The sequence below is a fragment of the Grampus griseus genome (genome assembly GCF_964374135.1).
Source record: "Grampus griseus genome assembly, chromosome: X".
NCBI lineage: Eukaryota > Metazoa > Chordata > Mammalia > Artiodactyla > Delphinidae > Grampus > Grampus griseus.
The window spans coordinates 106384915-106408448 of NC_138999.1; the positions used below are offsets into that span (position 1 = coordinate 106384915).

Genomic DNA, 23534 nt, shown 5'->3' on the forward strand with positions numbered 1-23534 from the left:
GCTTCTTTGTTTAGATTCAATCGTATCTATTAAGGTGTGAATTCAATGGTAACATACTTGATCTCTTTGTCTCCATCCATTTATCACCTGAACTATTTATTGTCTGTTATGTTCTTAAGGCACTCACAATCCATCTTCAGAGAAGTGGATTGTCCATCTTCATTCTACCACACATCCTAATGCTTTACCACTGTCAAGAAAATTCCCTTAGTCTCCGCGGAGATGGAAATGGAGACTAGGTAGTAAATAAAATCCCTTTAACCATGATTAAGTTATCAGGAACACTTCCTACAAGGTAAATAATCCATATTCCATCTTAGGTACCACACCTGAAATTATTTTGGCTGTTTTCCTTGGGATCCTTGCCAATTTCCTTTCTCTACTCTAAAAAAAAATGTCCCTTAAGTATACATAAAACACCACGAGGAACATTTTTTCCCTCTCCCTTGGACACTTCTGAGTGGGTCAATTGTCTCTTGCTTTTATTACTGTTACTAGCCTTAAAAGGGAACCAACAATATATATTTCAGCATTTTAATTAAGGTCATGTTTATAGTCAGAATGCTGGAGCAAGTTTTGACCAGGAACTTAACTGTAGAAATAGGAAGTAAAACAACATCCATAGGCAAACAATACGGATGAAGCCTTCATCACTGGCGTGTATACTAGAACATCTTTGTTTTTCTTTGTGTTTTAGTTGTTTATTCAATCATCCATGGATATATCAGAAACTAAGTCATTAAGAGTGCTTAACTACAACAAGGAGGAAAATTCTAGAATCTTCAGCACTGGGAGTATTTAAAAGGAAGATGTATAACACATTTTTATGCATAAAGTGAGGTTGATAAAATAGTGCAGTCACTGTGGAAAAGAGTTTGGCCACTCTTCAACATGTCAAACAACTACCATATGACCTACAGTTCTAGGTATATCCCCCAAAGAATTGAAAACAGCTATTCAAACAAATACTTGTATGCAAATGTTAATAGAAGCATTATTCACAATAGCCAAAAAGTGGAAACAACCCATAAGTCCACCAGTTCATGAATGGATAAATGAAACGTGGTATATCTGTGCAACGGAATATTATTCAGTCATAAAAAGGAATGAAGGACTGACACCTGCTATGACATGGATGAACTTTGGAAACATTATGTTAACCGAAAGAAGTCAGATACAAAAGACCACATATTATATGATTGCATTTGTTTGAAATATCCAGAAAAGGTAAATCCACAGAGACTGAAAGGAGATTGGTGGTTGCCAGGGCCTGGAGGGGAGGGAGGAGTGACTAGTGACTGCTAGTGTCTATAGGGCTACTTTGTGGGGTGATGAAAATGTTCTGGAATTAGATGTTGGTGATGGTTGTACAACATTGTGATAATACTAAAACCCACTGAATGGTACATTTTAAATGGGTGAACTTTATGGTATGTGAATTATATCTCAATAAAGCTTTTACTTTTTTAAAAAAGTCAGGCTGAGTTGCATTTATGTGAACCCTAGCAAGAAATGACTGCTAGACACTGTCTTGGTCAGCTCTTCATCAGAGTACTGGGTAAGTTGCTAAGTGTCACAACTTAAGAAAAAAGTAAAAAAATAAAAACAAAAAACCCCCCAAATCTCACAACTTGGCAAGGGTTCTGAGCAAAGCCATAAAGAATTGGAAAACAAAGCCCTATGGAGAAAAGTTAGAGGGATTTTAGATTATTCTAGTGAAGCAAAGGCTTTAGGATAATATCCTGGAGAGGGGAATATGAGGCTTTGAGGAGGCATCAGCCAGGCTGTGATATTTGACTCCCAGCAGGAGTCAGATATCACACTCAGAAGTGTTCACAGTAAAGAGCTGTATGAAGGGACTATTTAAAGAAGCATGAGCAGGGTGAAGGGAATCAACAAGGGTCGTGACCCACCCAGGGACTGGCAACATTGGGAAGCTGTCTGGGCTTGCAGAGAGGGGTAAGGGGAGGGAGTGATACAGGAGACCAGAGAGAGCCTGGGGATTTGGAGGAGGGGCTACTCAACAGGAGCTCCCATCTTCCAGTGTAGTCACTGCCAGAACTGCAGTGAAGCAGGGAGAGGGATAAATACCCTGACCTCTCTCTCCTTCCACCCTGCTGTCTCTTGATGGTGCCATCCATTGACCAAATCAAGAGGGAAGCCAGAGAGCAAAGGAGTCCAGGCAATGTGGTCCACAGAAGCCAGTCTTTCAAAGCACAGAGACGGTCACAGAAGAGACTGTGTGTGCGTGTGCGTGTGTGTGTGTGTCTGCGTGTGTGTGTGTGTCTGGGAGGGCAAATGGAGAATAATTAACACAGTACCTACCTGTTAAGCCCACAGCTCCCTTATTAGAGAAGCTGAGGCAACAAACACCTGCATAGGCGCCATGCTTTATACCTTGTGATTCCAATATGCTGACCATACCAGCAACCAGCACTCACTCACCTCATTTAATCCTCATAGCATAATAATAATAGCAGGTGTGGTACCATAGCATAATAATAATCCTCATAGCATAATAATAATAATCCTCATAGCATAATCCTCATAGCATAATAATCCTCATAGCATTTAATCCTCATAGCATAACCTGTAACATTCTCTTTATGATAGATGGAAAAACTGTGGCATTTGGAGATTAAGTAATTTACCCAGTGTTGCACAGCTGCTAGTAAGTAGAGAAGGGATGATGTGAACTCAGGGAGGGAGTCTGGCTCCAGAGTTATTCTCTTCATCACTACACTCACTGGACTAGGGACTGGGCAGGACTCCACAGGCTGGCCAGCGACCTCATTGATAGTTAGCCTAACGGTAGAGCTCTGCCTTCGGATGTTCTCTACTGCATGGTGATTGGCTGACAAAACCCAATATTGTAAGAGAGATCTGAATGCAAAATACAGAGCAAGACACCAGATCATGGAGTTGGTAAGAGCTGAGAGAAAAAGGGGTAGTTAGTACCACAGGAGAAGTAATGAGCTCCACCATCACTATGGCTGGGTCACCATGGTGGGAAGCAGTGGACCCTTGCTGCAGAGGGGACAACTAGAGCTGTTGCTCAGCTGATAGAGCAGATGCTGATCTTCTAGGACTACAGTGTATCCCAAGCCAGGCTGCAATTTGATGAGGCCCACCTTTGAGGCTGCTGATGCCTTTTCTTGTTCTTTCCTTACTTTCCCCTGTGTCGTTACAATAATTCCTCACTAACTGAGGCAATCTGAACCACTCCACGGTCCTTGCATTCTAATAAAGCCCAACAGAGATGAGTTGATTATTTAAATATATGAGGGTCTCTTGGGCAAAGAAGAGTCACCAGTCTTTTTTTTTTTTCCCCCTCCCTATGCTTCCCTCTGGAAAGAGAGGAAATCGACACACTGTAGTCTAAGAAATATAGGTCAGTTATATGCGAATTATACCATGATAGACACTTCCAAGGGAGAATATGAAAAGATCTCCTCTGGAGAACTTTAAAAATAGTCTTCTCATCTGTCCAAGGGTGGTTTCCATGAGCTACTGCCTGAAGGCACAAGAGTCAATGGCTCCCAACCGTGGTTCCGAAGACCTGTCAGGTCTCTTAGGAAGTTTTCACTGTCTTCTACAGACTGAGAGAAATAAAGACATTGGTGTCTCTCTGCCTATCTGTCTGTCTCTCTGAGCATCAGTATTAGATTGCTTACTACCATTTCTTAAGACAGACTATTCCTTTTTTTGATGCTAAGGTATTCCTCCTTGATGAAATTATGGTACTGGTAGGCAATAGTAGATTGTAGGGGCTTTTTTTTTTTCCTTTAAAAAATATTCTTACTTGGCAAAATAAAAAGTTGGCAAATCTGTCTCAGTCTCATTTTAAAAAAATGCCGTTTGTCTAAAGGAATTAAATATCTGAAGATCACAGACCCCCAAGGACCTCTTAAGGTCCCCGCTATTTGTAAGATTCTAGGTTTTAAAGTCAAAAGGACTAGGAAGGCAGGATGACTTTTTATTTAACCTACCACAGTAACAAGTTAATGGAGTCTAACTATCCTAGACATAAAAAATAGTACGTGGAGATGCCTGTAAGTTAAAATTTTGTATTTTCTAAGTGGAAATGACAGTCTAAATGTCAAATATGAAAGCATGACCTGAAGAACGCCACACCAAAGGTCACAGTTAGAAGTCAACACTCAGCTCTGGAGACAGTTACAAGTCAGATATTGTGTGATTCCACTGGTATGCAGCCATCATGAAAGAGGAACTAAAATCGTTTTGAAGCAAAAATGTGTCAAAAGGGAACTCTAAACAGGCCCAAAGGGAGTGTTTAAATGAAAAAGTGCCTTAGATCCCTCAAATAGAAGAAAACCCATAATTATTCCAAATACAAATTAATATGCAGCTAGTACTTTCTGTTTTGTGAACACAACACTGCTATTTACACAGAATTATTTCAACATACCCAAAGCCTCTGCCAGGCCCCAAACCTTCTGTCCATAGATGTCGGTCTTGTTCCAAGCAAATGTGTAGACAAGATTAATTGCAGCGGGAAACCACTTCTGTGTGAGTCGCCCTTCCACAGCTACTGTGAGGTGTACTTTTATCATCCCCACGGGAATGGTTGAATGTGTTAAAAGGATCCGAAGCAGGGTTTTATACCCGGGGGTGCGGCTGCTTAGGTAACTCAGCCTCACAAAGCTGGAAGGAATGGGGATCTCCTCCTGTACAACCTGAAAGAAAAAAAGTCACATTGGCTCTTATCAGCGGTCACAGGTAGGCAAGGATACTGCATGCTTTTGTCTTAGAAACATGCCAGAGGAGAGAGCTTAAAGGGATTATGGATGTCAAGGCATTTGGTCTAGAATCTTTGTGAGGCTACATGACGACCATAGGTTTCGAATTTTGCACCAAATCTGCATGCGGACAAGACGGTTAGCCTATCCTGAGGGTTGCTCTCCTTTTTTTCCTGCCAGGAGAGACTGTGAAAATAACAATTTTGGTTTTTCAACAATGTTCCAAAAATTGCTTTGTAGGAGTTGGAGAAGATCACACTGCTGAATGTCAAGGATTTCAGTGCTATGGGTTCCATCAAAGGTTTTTTCTCATATATTCAGACACAAAAGCTTGTTCAATGTGTTAAGTTATATATCACAAACCACGGTTGTAGCTCTTATTCAGGTTAGGCTCTCTAAGAGGAAGGACTCTGGAAGCAGGCCCAGCAAGTGATATTTTATGACAGATTATGGTGTCCCTAGAACTAATCTTTCCTGATGCCATCAAACTTGCCTTCTTTGGAGCTTTGCAATGACCCCGAGGGCCAACTTTTAAATCAAATTTTGCTTGCATATTTCTCTGTGTTTGGATGTATCAATAGCTAGCAACAAGTTTTTCCAAGCTGGCACCTGTGACTGAGAAGCAAATAACTCCCATTAACTCCTCTGCAAATCTTTTACAAACGTTGGTCCCAGAGTGAAAATAACTCTTGGCTTCCTTAATTGATTACTATTACTTATTTGTTTATTAGCATGGATGGAGTTAACCAAAGGGGTCACTAAAACTACATCTTGTATTCTGTGACTTTCAACTTTCCAAATACAGCTGAAGAAAGAGCCCATCCTATTTAACACATTTAAGGGGACATGGATAGTGTGGATATTTTTGTGCCCTTATTCACTTTTATCTTAGAACCTTGTCCCTTCTTCCTTTTCCAAACTGGTGCACATAGTAGAACTTATTGTTAAACATACTCTATCTCATATAGTCCAGGATTTCTAGTCATTCTTTTCTTTCTGAGGGCACAAATCCCTTTTGTCTATTCTTTGCCCAGTTTTTCTTCCTTTACATTAGCTATTTGTGTGTGTGTGTGTGTGTTACGCGGGACTCTCACTGTTGTGGCCTCTCCCGTTGCGAAGCACAGGCTCTGGATGCGCAGGCTCAGTGGCCGTGGCTCACGGGCCCAGCCACTCCGCGGCATGTGGGATCCTCCCGGACCGGGGCACGAACCCGTGTCCCCTGCATCGGCAGGCGGACTTTCAACCACTGCGCCACCAGGGAAGCCCTACATTAGCTATTTGATACCAAAGCTGTCCACTGGCTCTATCTTCTTAGATGCTGGCAGAAGTACAATAGTGAAGGATAGCATGACACTCACCACTGTGGTATTTCATTTCCCTAAGGAATCATGCAATCCTAGAGCAGTTTGAAAACTTGTACTGAAAGAGACCCATGCTTCCTAATATCTGTGAAAGGACTGGTGTACCCGCCCAAGGTACTCATTAAATACTATCTAGTTTTTTCTTCCTTTCTTCAGGAAAACAATAGAAAAGACAGGAGTGGCAACTCTCCAGACTCCTTTTTGTGGAGGGTACTATTTTTTGTGAGCCTTTCTCAAGTGGTCCTCTGGGCAGTGCTAACAGCTGGTGGGGATGTTGTGATGGAAGAAAAAACCAATTCAATCTTTGACTGTTCATTTACCTCTTCTTGAGTATACTTGAATCCTGGATCTGTCTGATTTATGAGTCCATTTTTGTGGACATTAAACTATCATTAAAATATTAAAATTAAAGTACCATTAAAATGTTTCTATAACATAGTGAGAAAATTGTACTATGGATATCTGAATGACTTAGAATTGAAATGAAAATACTGAATGATCAATAAAGAAAAATCCTCAGGCTGCCACTTCTGAGCTGCGCCCTAGCCCAGCAGCTCAGGCATGGTTGTACCCTCATGGATGGTGGAGGTGGCAGCGAGCTAGAGCCCGCTTTGCAGTGCGTGGCCACGTAGAGGCTGGGCGAGTCCGGGCACTGGGACCCGGCCCAGGCTCAGCGAGCAGCTCTGCGCGTGGCGGGGGTCATGGTATACTGAAAAAGCACTGAATCAAGAGAAATCTCGGGGGAGCTGGAAACTATCAAGTTACTGAGGCCACACAGGGGTCTGAAAAGATAGTTTTACAGGAGGAGCTTCAAGATGCTGGAAGAGTAAGACGTGGAGATCACCTTCCTCACCACAAATACATCAGAAATACATCTACATGTGGAACAACTCCTACAGAACACCTACTGAACACTGGCAGAAGACCTCAGACCTCTCAAAAGGCAAGAAACTCCCCACGTACCTGGGCAGGGCAAAAGAAAACAGAAAAAACAGAGACAAAAGAATAGGGACGGGACCTGCACCAGAGGGAGGGAGCTGTGAAGGAGGAAAGGTTTCCACACACTAGGAAGCCCCTTCGTGGGCGGAGACTGCGGGTGGCAGAGGGGGAAGCTTCGGGTTCACGGAGGAGAGCACAGCAACAGGGGTGCGGAGGGCAAAGCGGTGAGATTGCCACACAGAGGATCGGTGCCGACTGGCACTCACCAGCCCGAGAGGATTGTCTGCTCACCCGCCAGGGCGGGTGGGGCTGGGAGCTGAGGCTCGGGCTTCGGATGGCTAGCCGGGAGGGAGTCCAGGAAAAAGTCTGGATCTGCCGAAGAGGCAAGAGACTTTTTCTTGCCTCTTTGTTTCTGGTGCGTGAGGAGAGGGGATTAAGGAACTGCTTAAAAAGAATTCAGAATAATGATAGTAAAGATGATCCAAAATCTTGGAAATAGAATGGAGAAAATACAAGAAACGTTTAACAAGGACTTAGAAGAACTAAAAAGCGAACAAACAATGACGAACAACAAAATAAATGAAATAAAAAATCCTCTAGAAGGGATCAAAAGCAGAATAACTGAGGCAGAAGAACGGAGAAGTGACCTGGAAGATAAAATAGTGGAAATAACTACTGCAGAGCAGAATAAAGAAAAAAGTATGAAAAGAATTGAGGACAGTCTCAGAGACCTCTGGGACAACAATAAATGCACCAACATTCAAATTATAGGCGCCCCAGAAGAAGAAGAGAAAAAGAAAGGGACTGAGAAAATATCTGAAGAGATTATAGTTGAAAACTTCCCTAATATGGGAAAAGAAATATTTAATCAAGGCCAGGAAGCACAGAGAGTCCCATACAGGAGAAATCCAAGGAGAAACACACCAAGACACATACTAATCAAACTATCAAAAATTAAATAAAAAGAAAAAATTTTAAAAGCAGCAAGGGAAAAACGACAAATAACACACAAGGGAATCCCCATAAGGTTAACAGCTGATCCTTCAGAAGAAACTCTGCAAGCCAGAAAGGAGAGGCAGGACATATTTAAAGTGATGAAGGAGAAAAACCTACAACCAAGATTACCCAGCAAGGATCTCATTCAGATTTGACAGAGAAATTAAAATCTTTACAGACAAGCAAAAGCTAAGAGAATTCAGCACCACCAAACCAGCTTTACAACAAATGCTAAAGGAACTTCTCAAGGCAGGAAACACAAGAGAATGAAAAAACCTATAATAACAAACCCAAAACAATTAAGAAAATGGTAATAGGAACATACATATCGATAATTACCTTCAATGTAAATGGATTAAATGCTCCAACCAAAACACATGAACTGACTGAATGGATACAAAAACAAGACCTGTATATATGCTGTCTACAAGAGCCCCACTTCAGACCTAGGGACACATACAGACTGAAAGTAAGGGCATGGAAAAAGATCTTCCATGCAAATGGAAATCAAAAGAAAGCTGGAGTAGCAATTCTCATATCAGACAAAATAGACTTTAACATAAAGACGATTACAAGAGACAAAGAAGGACACTACATAATGATCAAGGGATCAATCCAAGAAGAAGATATAACAATTGTAAATATTTATGCACCCAACATAGGAGCACCTCAATACATAAGGCAAATACTAACAGCCATAAAATGGGAAATCGACAGTAACACAGTCATAGTAAGGGACTTTAACACCCCACTTTCACCAATGGACAGATCATCCAAAATGAAAATAAATAAGGAAACACAAGCTTCAAATGATACATTAAACAAGATGGACTTAATTTATAGGACATTCCATCCGAAAACAACAGAATACACTTTCTTCTCATGTGCTCATGGAACATTCTCCAGGATACATCACATCTTGGGTCACAAATCAAGCCTCTGTAAATTTAAGAAAACTGAAATCATATCAAGTACCTTTTCTGACCAATTACAGGAAAAAAATCTGTGAAAAATACAAACACATGGAGGCTAAACAATACACTACTTAATAACCAAGAGATCACTGAAGAAATCAAAGAGGAAATCAAAATATACCTAGAAACAAATGACAATGAAAACACGATGACCCCAAACCTATGGGATGCAGCAAAAGCAGTTCTAAGAGGGAAGTTTATAGCAATACAATCGTACCTTAAGAAACAAGAAACACCTCAAATAAATAACCTAATCTTACACCTAAAGCAATTAGAGAAATAAGAACAAAAAATACCCAAAGTTCGCAGAAGGAAAGAAATCATAAAGATCAGATCAGAAATAAATGAAAAAGGAATGAAGGAAACGATAGCAAAGATCAATAAAACTAAAAGCTGGTTCTTTGAGAAGATAAACAAAATTGATAAACCATTAGCCAGACTCATCAAGAAAAAAAGGAAGAAGACTCAAATCAACAGAATTAGAAATGAAAAAGGAGAAGTAACAACTGACACTGCAGAAATACAAAGGATCATGAGAGATTACTGCAAGCAACTATATGTCAATAAAATAGACAACCTGGAAGAAATGGACAAATTCTTAGAAATGCACAACCTTCCAAGACTGAACCAGGAAGAAACAAAATATGAACAGACCAATCACAAGCACTGAAATTGAAATTGTGATTAAAAATCTTCCAACAAACAAAAGCCCAGGACCAGATGGCTTCACAGGCGAATTCTATCAAACATTTAGAGAAGAGCTAACACCTATCCTTCTCAAACTCTTCCAAAATATAGCAGAGTGAGAAACAGTCCCAAACTCATTCTACGAGGCCACCATCACCCCGATAGCAGAACCAGACAAAGATGTCACAAAGAAAGAAAACTACAGGCCAGTATCACTGATGAACATAGATGCAAAAATCCTCAACAAAATACTAGCAAACAGAATCCAACAGCACATTAAAAGGATCATACACCATGATCAAGTGGGGTTTATCCCAGGAATGCAAGGATTCCTCAATATACGCAAATCAATCAACGTGATACACCATATTAACAAATTGAAGGAGACAAACCATATGATCATCTCAATAGATGCAGAGAAAGCTTTCGACAAAATTCCACACCCATTTATGATAAAAACCCTCCAGAAAGTAGGCATAGAGGGAACTTTCCTCAACATGATAAAGGTCATATATGACAAACCCACAGCCTACATTGTCCTCAATGGTGAAAAACAGAAACCATTTCCACTAAGATCAGGAACAAGACAAGGTTGCCCACTCTCACCACTATTGTTCAACATAGTTTTGGAAGTTTTAGCCACAGCAATCAGAGAAGAAAAAGAAATAAAAGGAATCCAAATCGGAAAAGAAGAAGTAAAGCTGTCACTGTTTGCAGATGACACGATACTATACATAGAGAATCCTAAAGATGCTACCAGAAAACTACTAGAGCTAATCAATGAATTCGGTAAAGTAGCAGGATACAAAATTAATGCACAGAAACCTCTTGCATTCCTATAGACTAATGATGAGCAATCTGAAAGTGAAATTAAGAAAACACTCCCATTTACCATTACAACAAAAAGAATAAAATATCTAGGAATAAACCTACCTAAGGAGACAAAAGACCTGTATGCAGAAAACTATAAGATACTGATTAAAGAAATTAAAGATGATACAAATAGATGGAGAGATATACCATGTTCTTGGATTGGAAGAATTAACAATGTGAAAATGACTATAGTACTGAAAGCAATCTACAGATTCAATGCAATCCCTATCAAACAACCACTGGCGTTTTTCACAGAACTAAAACAAAATATTTCACAATTCGTATGGAAACACAAAAGACCCTGAATTGCCAAAGCAATCTTGGGAACAAAAAATGGAGCTGGAGGAATCAGGCTCCCTGACTTCAGACTATACTACAAAGCTCCAGTAATCAAGACAGTATGGTACTGGCACAAAAACAGAAATATAGATCTATGGAACAGGATAGAAAGCCCAGAGATAAACCCACGCACATATAGTCACCTTATCTTTGATAAAAGAGGCAAGAATAGACAGTGGAGAAAAGACAGCCTCTTCAATAAGTGATGCTGGGAAAACTGGACAGCTACATATAAAAGAACGAAATTAGAACACTCCCCAACATCATACACAAAAGTAAACTCAAAATAGATTAAAGACCTAAAGGTAAGGCCAGACATTATCAAATTCTTAGAGGAAAACATAGGCAGAACATTCTATCACATAAATCACAGCAAGATCCTTTATGACCCACCTCCTAGACAAATGGAAATAAAAACAAAAATAGACAAATGGGACCTAATGCAACTTAAAAGCTTTTGCACAGCAAAGGATACCATAAACAAGACCAAAAGACAACCCTCAGAATGGGAGAAAATATTTGCCAATGAAGCAACTGACAAAGGATTAATGTCCAAAATTTACAAGCAGCTCATGGAGCTCAATATCAAAAATAAAAAAAAAAAACCATCCAAAAATGGGCAGAAGACCTAAATAGACATTCCTCCAAAGAAGATATACAGATTGCCAACAAACACATGAAAGAATGCTCAACATCATTTATCATTAGAGAAAAGCAAATCAAATCTACAATGAGGTATCATCTCACAGCAGTCAAAATGGCCATCATCAAAAAATCTACAAACAATAAATACTGGAGAGGTTGTGGAGAAAAGGGAACCCTCTTGCACTGTAGGTGGGAATGAACATTGATACAGCCAGTATGGAGAACAGTATGGAGGTTCCTTAAAAAACTAAAAATAGAACCAGCATACGACCCAGCAATCCCACTACTGGGCATATACTCCGAGAAAACCATAATTCATAAAGAGTCATGTACCAAAATGTTCATTGCAGCTCTATTTACAATAGCCAGGACATGGAAGCAACCTAAGTGTCCATCAACAGATGAATGGATAAAGAAGATATGGCACATATATACAATGGAATATTACTCAGCCATAAAAAGAAACGGATTTGAGTTATTTGTAGTGAGGTGGGTCGACCTAGAGTCTGTCATACAGAGTAAAGTACGTCAGAAAGAGAAAAACAAATACCATATGCTAACACATATATATGGAATCTAAAAAAAAAAAAAAGGTCATGAAGAACCTAGGGGCAAGATGGGAATAAAGACAGACCTATTAGAGAATGGCCTTGAGGATACGGGGAGGGGGAAGGGTAAGCTAGGACAAAGTGAGAGAGTGGCATGGACATATATACACTACGAAATGTAAAATAGATAGCTAGTGGGAAGCAGCTGCATAGCACAGGGAGATCAGCTTGGTGCTTTGTGACCACCTAGAGGGGTGGGATAGGGAGGGTGGGAGGGAGGGAGATGCAAGAGGGAAGAGATATGGGAACATATGTATATGTACAACTGATTCACTTTGTTATAAAGCAGAAACTAACACGCCATTGTAAAGCAATTATACTCCAATAAAGATGTTAAGAAAAAAAGAAAAATGCTCAGGAATCCTAATATATGAAGTTTCAAAAATGTCTTCCTCTGACTATAAAGCTTGAACACTTAGAAAGCAGTTTTAGAGAAAATGCATAGGCTTGACAACTACCTTTACTAAACACAGCTAAACAAGAGGAGTTGTCATGACTTCTAAGAACAATGACAGCGGACGCAATTTAGACAGTGGGAGAAAACTAGATTTCTTAAGGAGCTTTAATTTCAGAGCCACAAATGGTCCCACCTCATTGATTATACTGTTATCACTATTGAGCCAGCAAGCTCTGTTCTTTTGAACACAGTGTTCATCAGGTCAAGGTTTGGGGTCTAATCCTCATGACAGCTAGTTCATCTTGCTTTGTTCCATGGCCAGAGATAGCACCTTATAACCCCGGCCAATCACCTTGCAAATGTGTGCCAGAGAGATTACATTTGAAGGCTTCTCTTGGAAAATGAAGGGCAGCACATTTTAGGGCTGGCAGGAGTACCAGGAAAAGGAATCTAGCCATTATACACTGTTGAGCACGCCATGGATACTATGATTTTATACTTTCAAGGTCAATGTACCCACCTGCAGCTCAGGAACAATAGTTCCCCTCTCTGGACAGGACCCTCCAAATGATGTGAGTGGTGAAGGAAGCACAATAGGGTTTGGGCTGATAAAGTTGGAGATATCGCAGGATGGTGGGTCTGATACAACTCTCTGCATGGTCACTTTCTCCACCACAATAAACTGATTCCAAGGTAACCAGAGCGTCCTCTTCTCAGGTAGAAAAGGTGACCGATCAAAGATTAAGACGACAGAGATACCACCGACAGCTACAAGGTCAAAGCTGAGAAGGAAAAACAGAAGATAGTTTCAACCAAATGAACAACTAAAATAAAGTTAAAGTTTAAAAAACAGGTAATTTCAGTGCTCTTTCCTTCTTTTGGGATGCAATTCCACATCACCAGTTGATATTCACCTAGGATTTATAATTTGATTTATAAATCAATTTTAATGCTTTCTTAAACAAAATCACTGCATGTATTTCTGCAAAGCCAAATCTGACATCACTGCTCCTCCCTGTGCTAGAGAGAACTGAAAGATGGCCATTGAACATTAAGCAACATCTGTAATATGCCGCATTATTCATCTTAAAAAAATTCCTATAATGTAACTCAATAAAAGTAAGGAGCCAAAAGGTTAAATACCTTGTTCACAGTCACAAACATAGTGTCAGAAACCTGATGGTGACTTTGAGATGGCATTTGGAGAGAGATACCAGCTGAGGAAATTTGTTCAGTGAAATTTTCTTGAACAATACCATGCTTGAACCCTCCATATCTGGCTGCCCCCTTTGGCGCCTGATTCTACTTGAACTCTAGATTTAGGATTTCTGGTTCGCTCTAGAATGCCTCTTCGTTTCCTGTTGTAAGGAAGTCTGCAATGGACCCTGTCCATCTCCACTGACAACTCCTTCCATATCTCTGACTAAACAAGACTACCTCTTCTGTAAGTCCATCTCTTGGTGTGGTCTCTGAAATGACTCTTCAGCTGGAGCATAATAGACTCAGATTTCAGTTCATTCTGCACTAGATGGCTCTACCTTCCTGCTCTTTTAAGTACAATGATGTCTTTGAGATAATGTACTTGAAAGCATTCAAAAAGCATAAAATACTATGTATACAAGATAATGATAAATTATCATTATATCTTAAAAATGGATAAAGGGCAATGGATACTCCTTAATATTCAAAGCAACTTAAATCCACAGGAGAGAGATGTAAGCAATTCTGTGTTTAAAAAAAAAAAACAACAACTTTCTTAAAACACTTTTCAATGGTAAAATGCTCTGATAGTGAATCAGACTTAATTATGGATATCTCACCACTCCCTTCATATGACATTTATTATATTTATTATAGTATTACCAATTGTGTCCTGTTGCAGAAATCTTTCATGTAAAGATAAGTGGACAGTAACAAAGGATAGCTAATACTGTATTTGTTATTGTTGCTTTTTCAGTCAAGTAGCTGTAATATTAAGGCAGTTTCCAAAAAGAGGATTTGAAGAACTGCATTAGCTTTAGAAAATAATTCAGGTTTGAAGTAAAAAAAGAAAACCCCAAACAGCTTATGGTTTAAGACAGAGAGGCTGAATTCATGATAATACAGGAGGAGTTTAAGGCAAGTGTAGTGGGGGAAAATCCTACATTGCTTGTCAGAGACCTTTTCTCTGGTTCCCATTCTACACTGATTCAACTGTGTCCTTGGGCAAGTTTATTTGCCTCACCCAAACCTCAGCTCTTGAGTCCTTAAAACTGAACTGCTTATTTATTTGAAAACAAAAACAAATGCAAACACGAAAACAAAATAAACTACCCATACATATGTTCTTACATATGTACCTGGGAATTATTCTCTACTTCTAGAAAGATTAAGCAGACAGGCCAGGCTTGTTTTGTAGAAAGAATGTGATTTTGGCTTCATACACACCTGGGTTCAAATCTCAAAATTCAAGCTTTGTCATGTTAACTTTGTGTCTTTGGGCTAATTATTTAACCTTCATGAACTTCAGTTTCCTCATTAGGAAAATGGGGCTAATATGGTCTATCACTCAGCTACTGCCATAAGCGAGTAAATAAGATAAAGACTTAAGAACCAAGCATATAGTAGGGACTCAACAAATGTTAACTTTCTTCTCAAATCAGATCCATTGCCCTATTAAATTTACAGATGTCTTCTCTTGTAGTTCAGATGAACTCTAGGCCAGTTTTTGATTATCTCCATAAGCAGATACTGAGTTTTAAGTTCTCCTGGGAACTTCCCCTAAGCATCCTGTGTTGGGTTAGTTTTATGTGTCAACTTTGTTGGGCTACAGTACCCAGTTATTTAATCAAACACTAATTTAGGTGTTGCTGGGGAGGTATTTTGTAGATGTGGTTAATATCTACAGTTAGCTGAGTTTAAGTAAAGGGGATTACCCTTGATAATGTGGGAGGGCCTCATTCAATTAGTTGAAAGAGCAAAACTGAAGTTTTTCAGAGGAAGAGGACTTCTGCCTCAAGACTGCAGACGTAGCATCTACTCGTTGCCGAGAGATTCCAGTCTGCTAGCTTACCCTGCAGTTTTTGGAGTTGCCAATCCCCACAATCACATAAGCAATTCCTTGAAATCTCTTTCTTTCTCCCTCTCTATATACAGTTAACCCTTGAACAACGTGGGGGTTAGGGTTTCCCCCCAAGCACAGTTGAAAATTTGCTTATAACTTTACAGTTGGCCCTCCATATCCACAGTTCCACATCCACGGATTCAACAGACTGCGAATCATGTAGTACTGTAATACATGTTTATTGAAAAAAATCCACACGTGGACCCATGCAGTTCAAATCCATGTTGTTCAAGGGCCAACTGTATATATATTATACATATATATAATACACATTATATATATGTATAATATGTATTATACATATAATACATATTATAATACACATGTATGTATAATATATATAATATATACACACATGTATATACACACATATGCATGCATATGTACATGCATATATGCATGCATACACATACACACACACACACACACACACACACACACACACACACACACACACACAGAGGTTCTGTTTCTCTGCAGAACCCTGATTTCTCCTCTTCCCACCTAGCTATTATATATAGTAAACACTGTCTGGGTGGCTCATTAATTGCCATGGTGGTGGAAGGTGGATCTGTAGCCAACAATCCATCTAAACTATTGCAATACCCAATAGAATGCTCTCTCGATGATTAATTCCTTTGGGATTTCCCCCACCACAAATGGTCTCCATTGGCAAGAGTCAGTAAGAACAGGTTACAAAGTCACGTGAGAGTGAGCATAAAACACCCAAGGGAGAGGGCATACTTGTCTGGAGACCGTTAATCCGTAATAAGTCAGACCCATCCTATTCATAGATGGAAGACTATTGTAGCTTATGTAAAATGCTTATTTCTGCCTTATGGTATCCATAAATGAACAAACTCTTACCTGAGGGGAATCAGAGGAAACCCTCTCTTCATCTCCCAAAGTCTTCTGAACAAAGTTCTTGAGACCTTTAATGCTCTCAAGAATCTTCTAGGAATGTCAATGCTTCACCTATTTTGCTTATCATTAGCTGAACTATCAATATGAGCATCTGTTACATATCTAAGTTGAAGGTGGTAAATCATAGAAGGTAAGAGCAAGATCACTTGGGTTCAACTTTTGGCTCTACCCTTATTAGCTGTGTTAATTTGGATAAGTTTTCTCGTCTGTCAAATGGGGAGGATGATAATAATGATTCCTATCTCATAAAGTTGTTATGAGGATGAAACAATATGTATGAAAATGCAAGGAATGCAGTAGATACTCATACATCATCTTTCCTTTAGAATTGCCTTTTTTTTCTTTTCTGCTACTTTGGCCTCTCCCAATCTGCATACCTAATCTCTTCTTACTTTTAGAGGGACCCGTCTTCCACTCCCATCCTTCCTTCTGCTTTTTATACATCACTTTGGTCTCATGACCTAGACTTTTCCTGGTTCCCTATGGAAAGTTGTCAATTAACTTGTGCAGATGGATGATAACGTGGGTAATTAGTTCTCCAGCCACCATAACATATTTGCATATAACAGGGAGTTTGAAAGAGTCAATAACTTAACCCAAAGCAGTGATACCATTGATGGGAACAAAAGGCACAGTGGCAGAGAGGTGGGATTGAGATTTGGAGACAGAAAGCCAGAACTTTACAGCATTTTGCATATCACACCCTGTCTACCAGGTATCTAAATGCTAACCTCAACCTTTCTATAATCCTTTTGCCCTCAGGTATACAGATGGTCCCCAAGTTACAATGGCTTGACTTAGGGTTTTTCAACTTTATGATGGTGCAAAAGTGATAAGCGTTCAGTAGAAACCATACTTTGAATTTTGATCTTTTCCCGAGCTAGCGATATGCGATAGAAACTCTCTTGTGATGCTGGGCAGCGCAGCGGGCCACAGCTCTGTTGGCCACGTGATCACGAGGGTAAATAACTGATATGCTTACAACTCTTCTGTACTCACACAACCAGTCTGTTTTTCACTTTCAGTTCCGTATTCAATTGATTACATGAGATATTCAATACTTTATTACAACAGGCTTCGTGTTACATGATATTGCCCAACTGTAGGCTAATGGAAATGTTCTGAGCACATTTAAGGTAGGTTAGGCTAGGCTATGATGCTTGGTAGGTTAGGTGTATTAAATGCATTTTCAACTTAAAATATTTTCAACTTATGATGGATTTATCGGGATGTAATTCCATCATAAACTGAGGAAGATCTGTAGTTTCTCTAGATATTCTACTTCTGAAATGTACTTAACTCAATCTGAGATAGCAACCATCAGAGACATATAAATGGAAACTCTCATCACACTGTCACTTTATGTCTAAGAGATGATAGTGGGACTGTCTGGTTGGTATTTGGGGCATATATTTTGAATGCCTACATCCTTTGTGGAGCCTGAGGGAAGAGTTACTGCCAGAGGGGACTCTGGCTAATATCTGTCATCTATATAAACCTAGTTCTCACAGTGAGCTCAGTGGGAGGGTCCTGGTATTTTACTTAAGATTAAAAACACAAAAATAACAATAAAAATTGTCATTCTTTAATGCTTTCTATAAACTGGAAACAGAAAGTTTATAGACTTTTTAGACATCACATTTCTTTTAGGTTCTTTTGTGAATATCGAATAACTCACTGAAACCTTTGGACACAAGCTAAAAAACCTAAGGCACATCATTTCTCCATAAGAAGCCAAATATCCCTGTGGGCATATTCTATTTAAAGAAATAATCCATTTCTCAATTTCTGGCACATGGTTGAACCTGCTGGCAAGGGAGAGGCCAGTTTTCTGTACCAGCTACTGGTGCGTGAACTACCAAAATTCCATCATTCAATCTAATTGAGAAAAAAGTCCATTTGAATTAGTAGAGAGCTCTGATTATAGAATATTTGAAAGGAAATAGTTTTTATTGCATATATATATATATATATATTCAGACTAGATGCTCCCAGAGTAGTTCTGCTGAGCTTGTTATAATGAATAGACGGCTCATTTCTAATTAGTAATATAATTTACATACAAATAATTCATATAATTTCCTAAAATCTTAAAAAGTTTTTCTTAAATAGGTTTAAACTCTTCCTTATTATCTTCTTTAACTATTTTTTGTAAGCCTTTTCTTGAGAGGCAGTTGAAAAAATAAATTCAGCATAGCCCAGGTTGAACAATTAACAATTCTGAAGTGGCTAGGACTAATAATAACGTCTGATTTTAGGTTCTTGAAATGACATAGTCTCTCACACTGTGATAAAGCTTCAAGGCAATAGGTCTCTTTATATGAGTACTGAAGCGGCTTGTTATCAGTAGGACATTTCAAGGGTAGCCACCTGGAGTCTAGGGTACCTCAAAGCCATCATTACAATGTTCCTGAGAATCATAAATAGGTACCTTTAAGCTGGACACATGGGCCTATTGACTCAAATATTCTAAACGAATGTCTACCTGAAGGATGGCAACAAAAATGTTTTTGTGAGCAAACCCTTTTCCACGAGGAAAAGATTTAACTAGTGGTCTTGCTTTCCAGGTCTCTGAGAACCTGGGGAAGCCCTTAGAGAGCAGCTTGGTGGTTGGTGCTTAAGGTTAAATCACTATGGTTATATAGACACCAAGGGAAATTGGTTAAGCTGGCCATGCTTTTCGACCTGTTATAGCCACTAGTAAAATAGGCAGTCTAGGGAGGACACATTTTTTTTTTCCTTTAATGTCTCAATGTGGTTGAATTGTATACCTTTGGAAGAAACCTTTTGGACAACTTTACCTCTGAAATATTTTGAGGCTATCATGGAAAGAACAGCCTAGGTGTTCAATGCTTCATTACCTGCATCATCTTACTGGATTTTGAATCTGTATTTATAAATGATGAAGGCTTAGATGAAGGCTAGACAACTTTCCACATGGCCAGGGTTTCAGGAAGACTTGACAGTAATAGTACAGGGTTGGTTAGGAGCTAAACTTGGTTTGATTTAGATGGGGAATAGAGGAAATAAATAACACCAATGACTTTTTTAGATACAGCTTGAAGGAAGATGGGCTTATAAACACTGTATCACTTGAGCCCTGGTTTGACTCATGGCTAGAAGTCAGTATTTGGCCCACACAATGATCAGAAGCAATATTGACGTACCTTCCATCTTGCCGGCTGATGGTAAACCCATAATCACTGTGGTGCAAGAAACTAACATTCACCCCTACTAGAGGGGTTCCATCTACAGCCATCACTTGGCCTCGAATCACACAAGCACGCCTGCAACACAAGATCAAAGGCAAATATAAAAGCATGTTGAAACTAGATTCTAGAAGCCAAGTTGGAGAAAGTTTGGAAAACACAGTTCAGTATAACAAAGAAAACAATAATTTCACCAACGAGTAGTAACTTCTAATAACATTTTGGTGAGGGTATGAATACCTTTTTTTACCAATAAAAATTGGGATTATACTCAGTATAGTTCTGAATCCTGATATTTTTTTCATTTTTTTTCTTTTTCTTTTTTTTTTTTTTTTTGCGGTACGCGGGTCTCTCACTGCTGTGGCCTCTCCCGTTGTGGAGCACAGGCTCTGGACGCGCAGGCTCAGCGGCCATGGCTCACGGGCCCAGCCACTCCACGGCATGTGGGATCTTCCCGGACCGGGGCACGAACCTGTGTCCCCTGCATCGGCAGGCGGACTCCCAACCACTGCGCCACCAGGGAAGCCCATGAATCCTGATATTTTAAAGTTGGCAGTATATTATTAACACTGTCCAATGTAATTAGAAATTCCTTAATATATCATTTTGATATTAGATAATATAGCCCTAAAACAGTATTCCTTGTTTAATCCATTCCCTATTTTAGGATATTTAGTTGTTTCTTATTTTTTTCTGCAATGAATTTCTTATTATTTCCTTGGGAGATAGTCCTAGTCATGGAAAGATACTTTTCTCTTATTAAAATTAATTAAAATGAAAATTAGTTAATACATAAATACACTGTAGACGTGACTAAAGTCCCTGCTGACCACCTCCCTCCCAGTTCCTGGTCTTCTCCCCAGAGGTAATCAGCAATATCATTTTGTTGAGGGCATTTTCTATGCATTTACATACATAGGTGTGAACACTTTTAAGGCTCTTAATACATATTGCCAAATTACTTTTTCTGGAAAAATAATAAAAAAAAAAAAGCAGACTTAGTTGGGCAAATTTTAACAGTTAAAGTCTGCAAAAGAGACATGGTCCCTGACTATATAGCACCATGTTTCTCTGGCCTGATTGAAATAAAATATTTCAGGAGATTTTCCCTTTAAACAAATGAGTTTCATCTTTGCCAAATAAGAGGATTCCATTAGACTAGCCCTTAACAGAGCTGTCTCCCAGGGACATAGTCCACTAAAACGAGTATACTTTCAGCTCTAGCTTGGCCAACAAGTTGTAACAAAGTTTAGGAGCTTGGCAGTTAAGAAGGCCCAGGGGCAACCCCCAAGCACAGATTTTTCACTTGTCTGTTGTTTTTGGGGTTGGGGGGAAGGGGGTCTCACCAGAGTCCAGTCCTAGCCTTGGCAGTCCTGAGCTCTAGAACGTGCATTTTATAGCTGGAGCTGGTAGGGTTGAAGAAGTTGGGCAGGGTCAATGATTTTTCCTAGGGCATTAATGTCATTTTTTTCACCAAGTGAGATCAGGGTATCCAGGCAAGCTCAATCTTGGATTAAAAGGGGCCATGTGATTTGGGCAAACATGACTTTCCAAAGTAACCATAATAATTCCACCCTGGCATTATACATTCTTTCAATCAGCAAGTCAAGGCAATGTGTCTAAAGGCTCTTGGCCACAAAGATCGTTCAAGAGAAAAAAAAACTGTGAAAAAGCAAGAGACAGTTACCAGCCAAAGCTTGTGTTATATGTTATGGCCAATAAACATCACTACTAAATTCTACTGCAATCAGAAGAACTGGGATATGTTATACTGATAGGATTTATCCTGCATCACCTAAAGCCTTCCCCCAACACAAACTATAAGCCAGTAAGTATTGCACAAAGCTAAGCTAGTATAATTGTTGCTATTAGTGTCTTTATTGAACTCTTCAGACCGACATTCCTAGTTCTGACATAAATTAGTGGGTTTCTTCTTTCCAATGAGCTGTCCATCTTATGAATTCCGTAAATAATGGTTCTGAATGGCATGCAAATGGCACACTGGCACTTGCTTTGCCTTGTCTGATTCTTCCAGTTCCTTTTTGGGGAGATTTTGAAATCCCATTTGTTCTAATAGAGAAGATATTTGAAAGTCACCAAGTTCTGGATTTTGAACTAATCCTGACAGATCTGGTCCCTGGTTCTAAATCCAATGTAACAAGACATGAAAAGAGAAGGATGTCTCTAGTTTTATACAGTGACAGTTTGAAGGTCTTTACAAAGCAAAATTTGACAAACTGGGTATAGATTAAGTAGAAACCAGCTGAGAAAATCTCCTGCAAACTACATAGGGATCGGAGCCAGAGGGGCTGAGAAGAAACGTGCATTAGTGAGGCCACCTTCATTTGAAGATCAGTTCAACATTGCTTCCTGAGCCCTATGTGCTGATGGCTTTTGGGGGTGTGTGGTAGGGGGTAATTATGAACTTGCCAAGGCTTTACCAGTTAACAAGGTGGGCTTTTCAACAATGATGCCTACTTAGGTGGTCGCTGATTCCCTACTGGCAAGACAATTCTACACGTGCTTATTTTATTTGTTCACATTAATCTAGACATTGTGTCTTCCCACAGCTGTACTAGGCTCAATTATTTTTGTTTTTATTTTGTCAAGCCTAGTTGACATTATTTGCTCATATTTTATGACAGACACAGATCTGTCTCTTCTCTTTGCTGCTCTTTTATTTTCTATACAGCTTATATTTATGAAGGATCCAGGCTGGTGAGTGAAAGTCTCATAAAAGTCATCATTATTCTGTGCACTTCTCTTGTATTCTTCTCTTCCTTCATTCTGTATCTCATTCTGAGTAGACTTGTCTTTTGAATCCTCTTCTCTTTAATATTCCTCATATTTTATGAAGCACACAGATTTGTGTGATAACGACTCATCAAAGTCATCATTATTCAAGACATTGTCTACCTGTTCTCATTCATTTCACTCATCATTCATAAATAATGCTCAGACTTGTCTTTCAACTCCCCTACTTTTTTTATTCCTCATATTTTATGATCCACACCAACTTACAGCATATGATAAAGCCCCATAAAACTTATTATTTTACATTTATCAGCATTGAACTCTCTTTGTAACGTACTGGATTTTAAATGTTCTAAGAGTCCCTGTATCTTGCTGCATTTGCTTCCATTATTTACACACTCCATGTCATCCATTTTTCACAAGAATAACTCTTAGCTCCTTTCATTCCTGGGTTACTAGTACTTACTATAATCTTTGACCAACATCAGTCATCCTGCGTCAGTATAAGTTGTCTAAATTTCCGGACAGTATTATTCTTTTTTAATTGGCAGTAATTTGGATTGGCACTGCATGCAGAAACCTAGGAAAAAAATCTTCTCAGGCAAACTCTCCATTTCAAAAAGAATGCTCTCAAGTCTGCTCACTTCCCCAGGCTACTCGAGCTCCAGATGGCCCTTAGGGAACCTTCAGATATAGTCTTGGCAGATACGGTGTATTGTGCCACTTCATACAGCACAACTGCCACTTTGTGCGCTCCAGCTTCTAAACTCAACTTTCTTCATTAATTGTGGGGGGTAGCCTTGTATCTGCTTTATTTTTCCTGATTTACGCAACCACTAAAATATACTTTCTCCCCCATGTACATAATCTATTTGTTTATGTTTCCAATATCCAAGGTGGCCTGCATAATTCACCTTTTTCCTAGGTTAGATCCTTGCTGAAGTAGTGAGGTATCTATGGCTGGG

General features: G+C 39.3%; 1 protein-coding gene across 3 annotated transcripts in view; it reads right to left on the minus strand.

Annotated features, from left to right (window-relative positions):
- TENM1 (teneurin transmembrane protein 1) overlaps positions 1–23534 on the minus strand; it is a gene marked incomplete at both ends in the record, with an annotated part of 571653 nt that overhangs the window by 134714 nt on the left and 413405 nt on the right. For all 3 annotated transcript variants that reach the window (XM_082681806.1, XM_082681807.1, XM_082681805.1), the window contains 3 exons: positions 4430–4697; positions 13100–13361; positions 19774–19893. In XM_082681806.1, coding sequence (XP_082537932.1) covers positions 4430–4697; positions 13100–13361; positions 19774–19893 — 650 coding nt within the window. The remainder of the gene's footprint in view (positions 1–4429; positions 4698–13099; positions 13362–19773; positions 19894–23534) is intronic.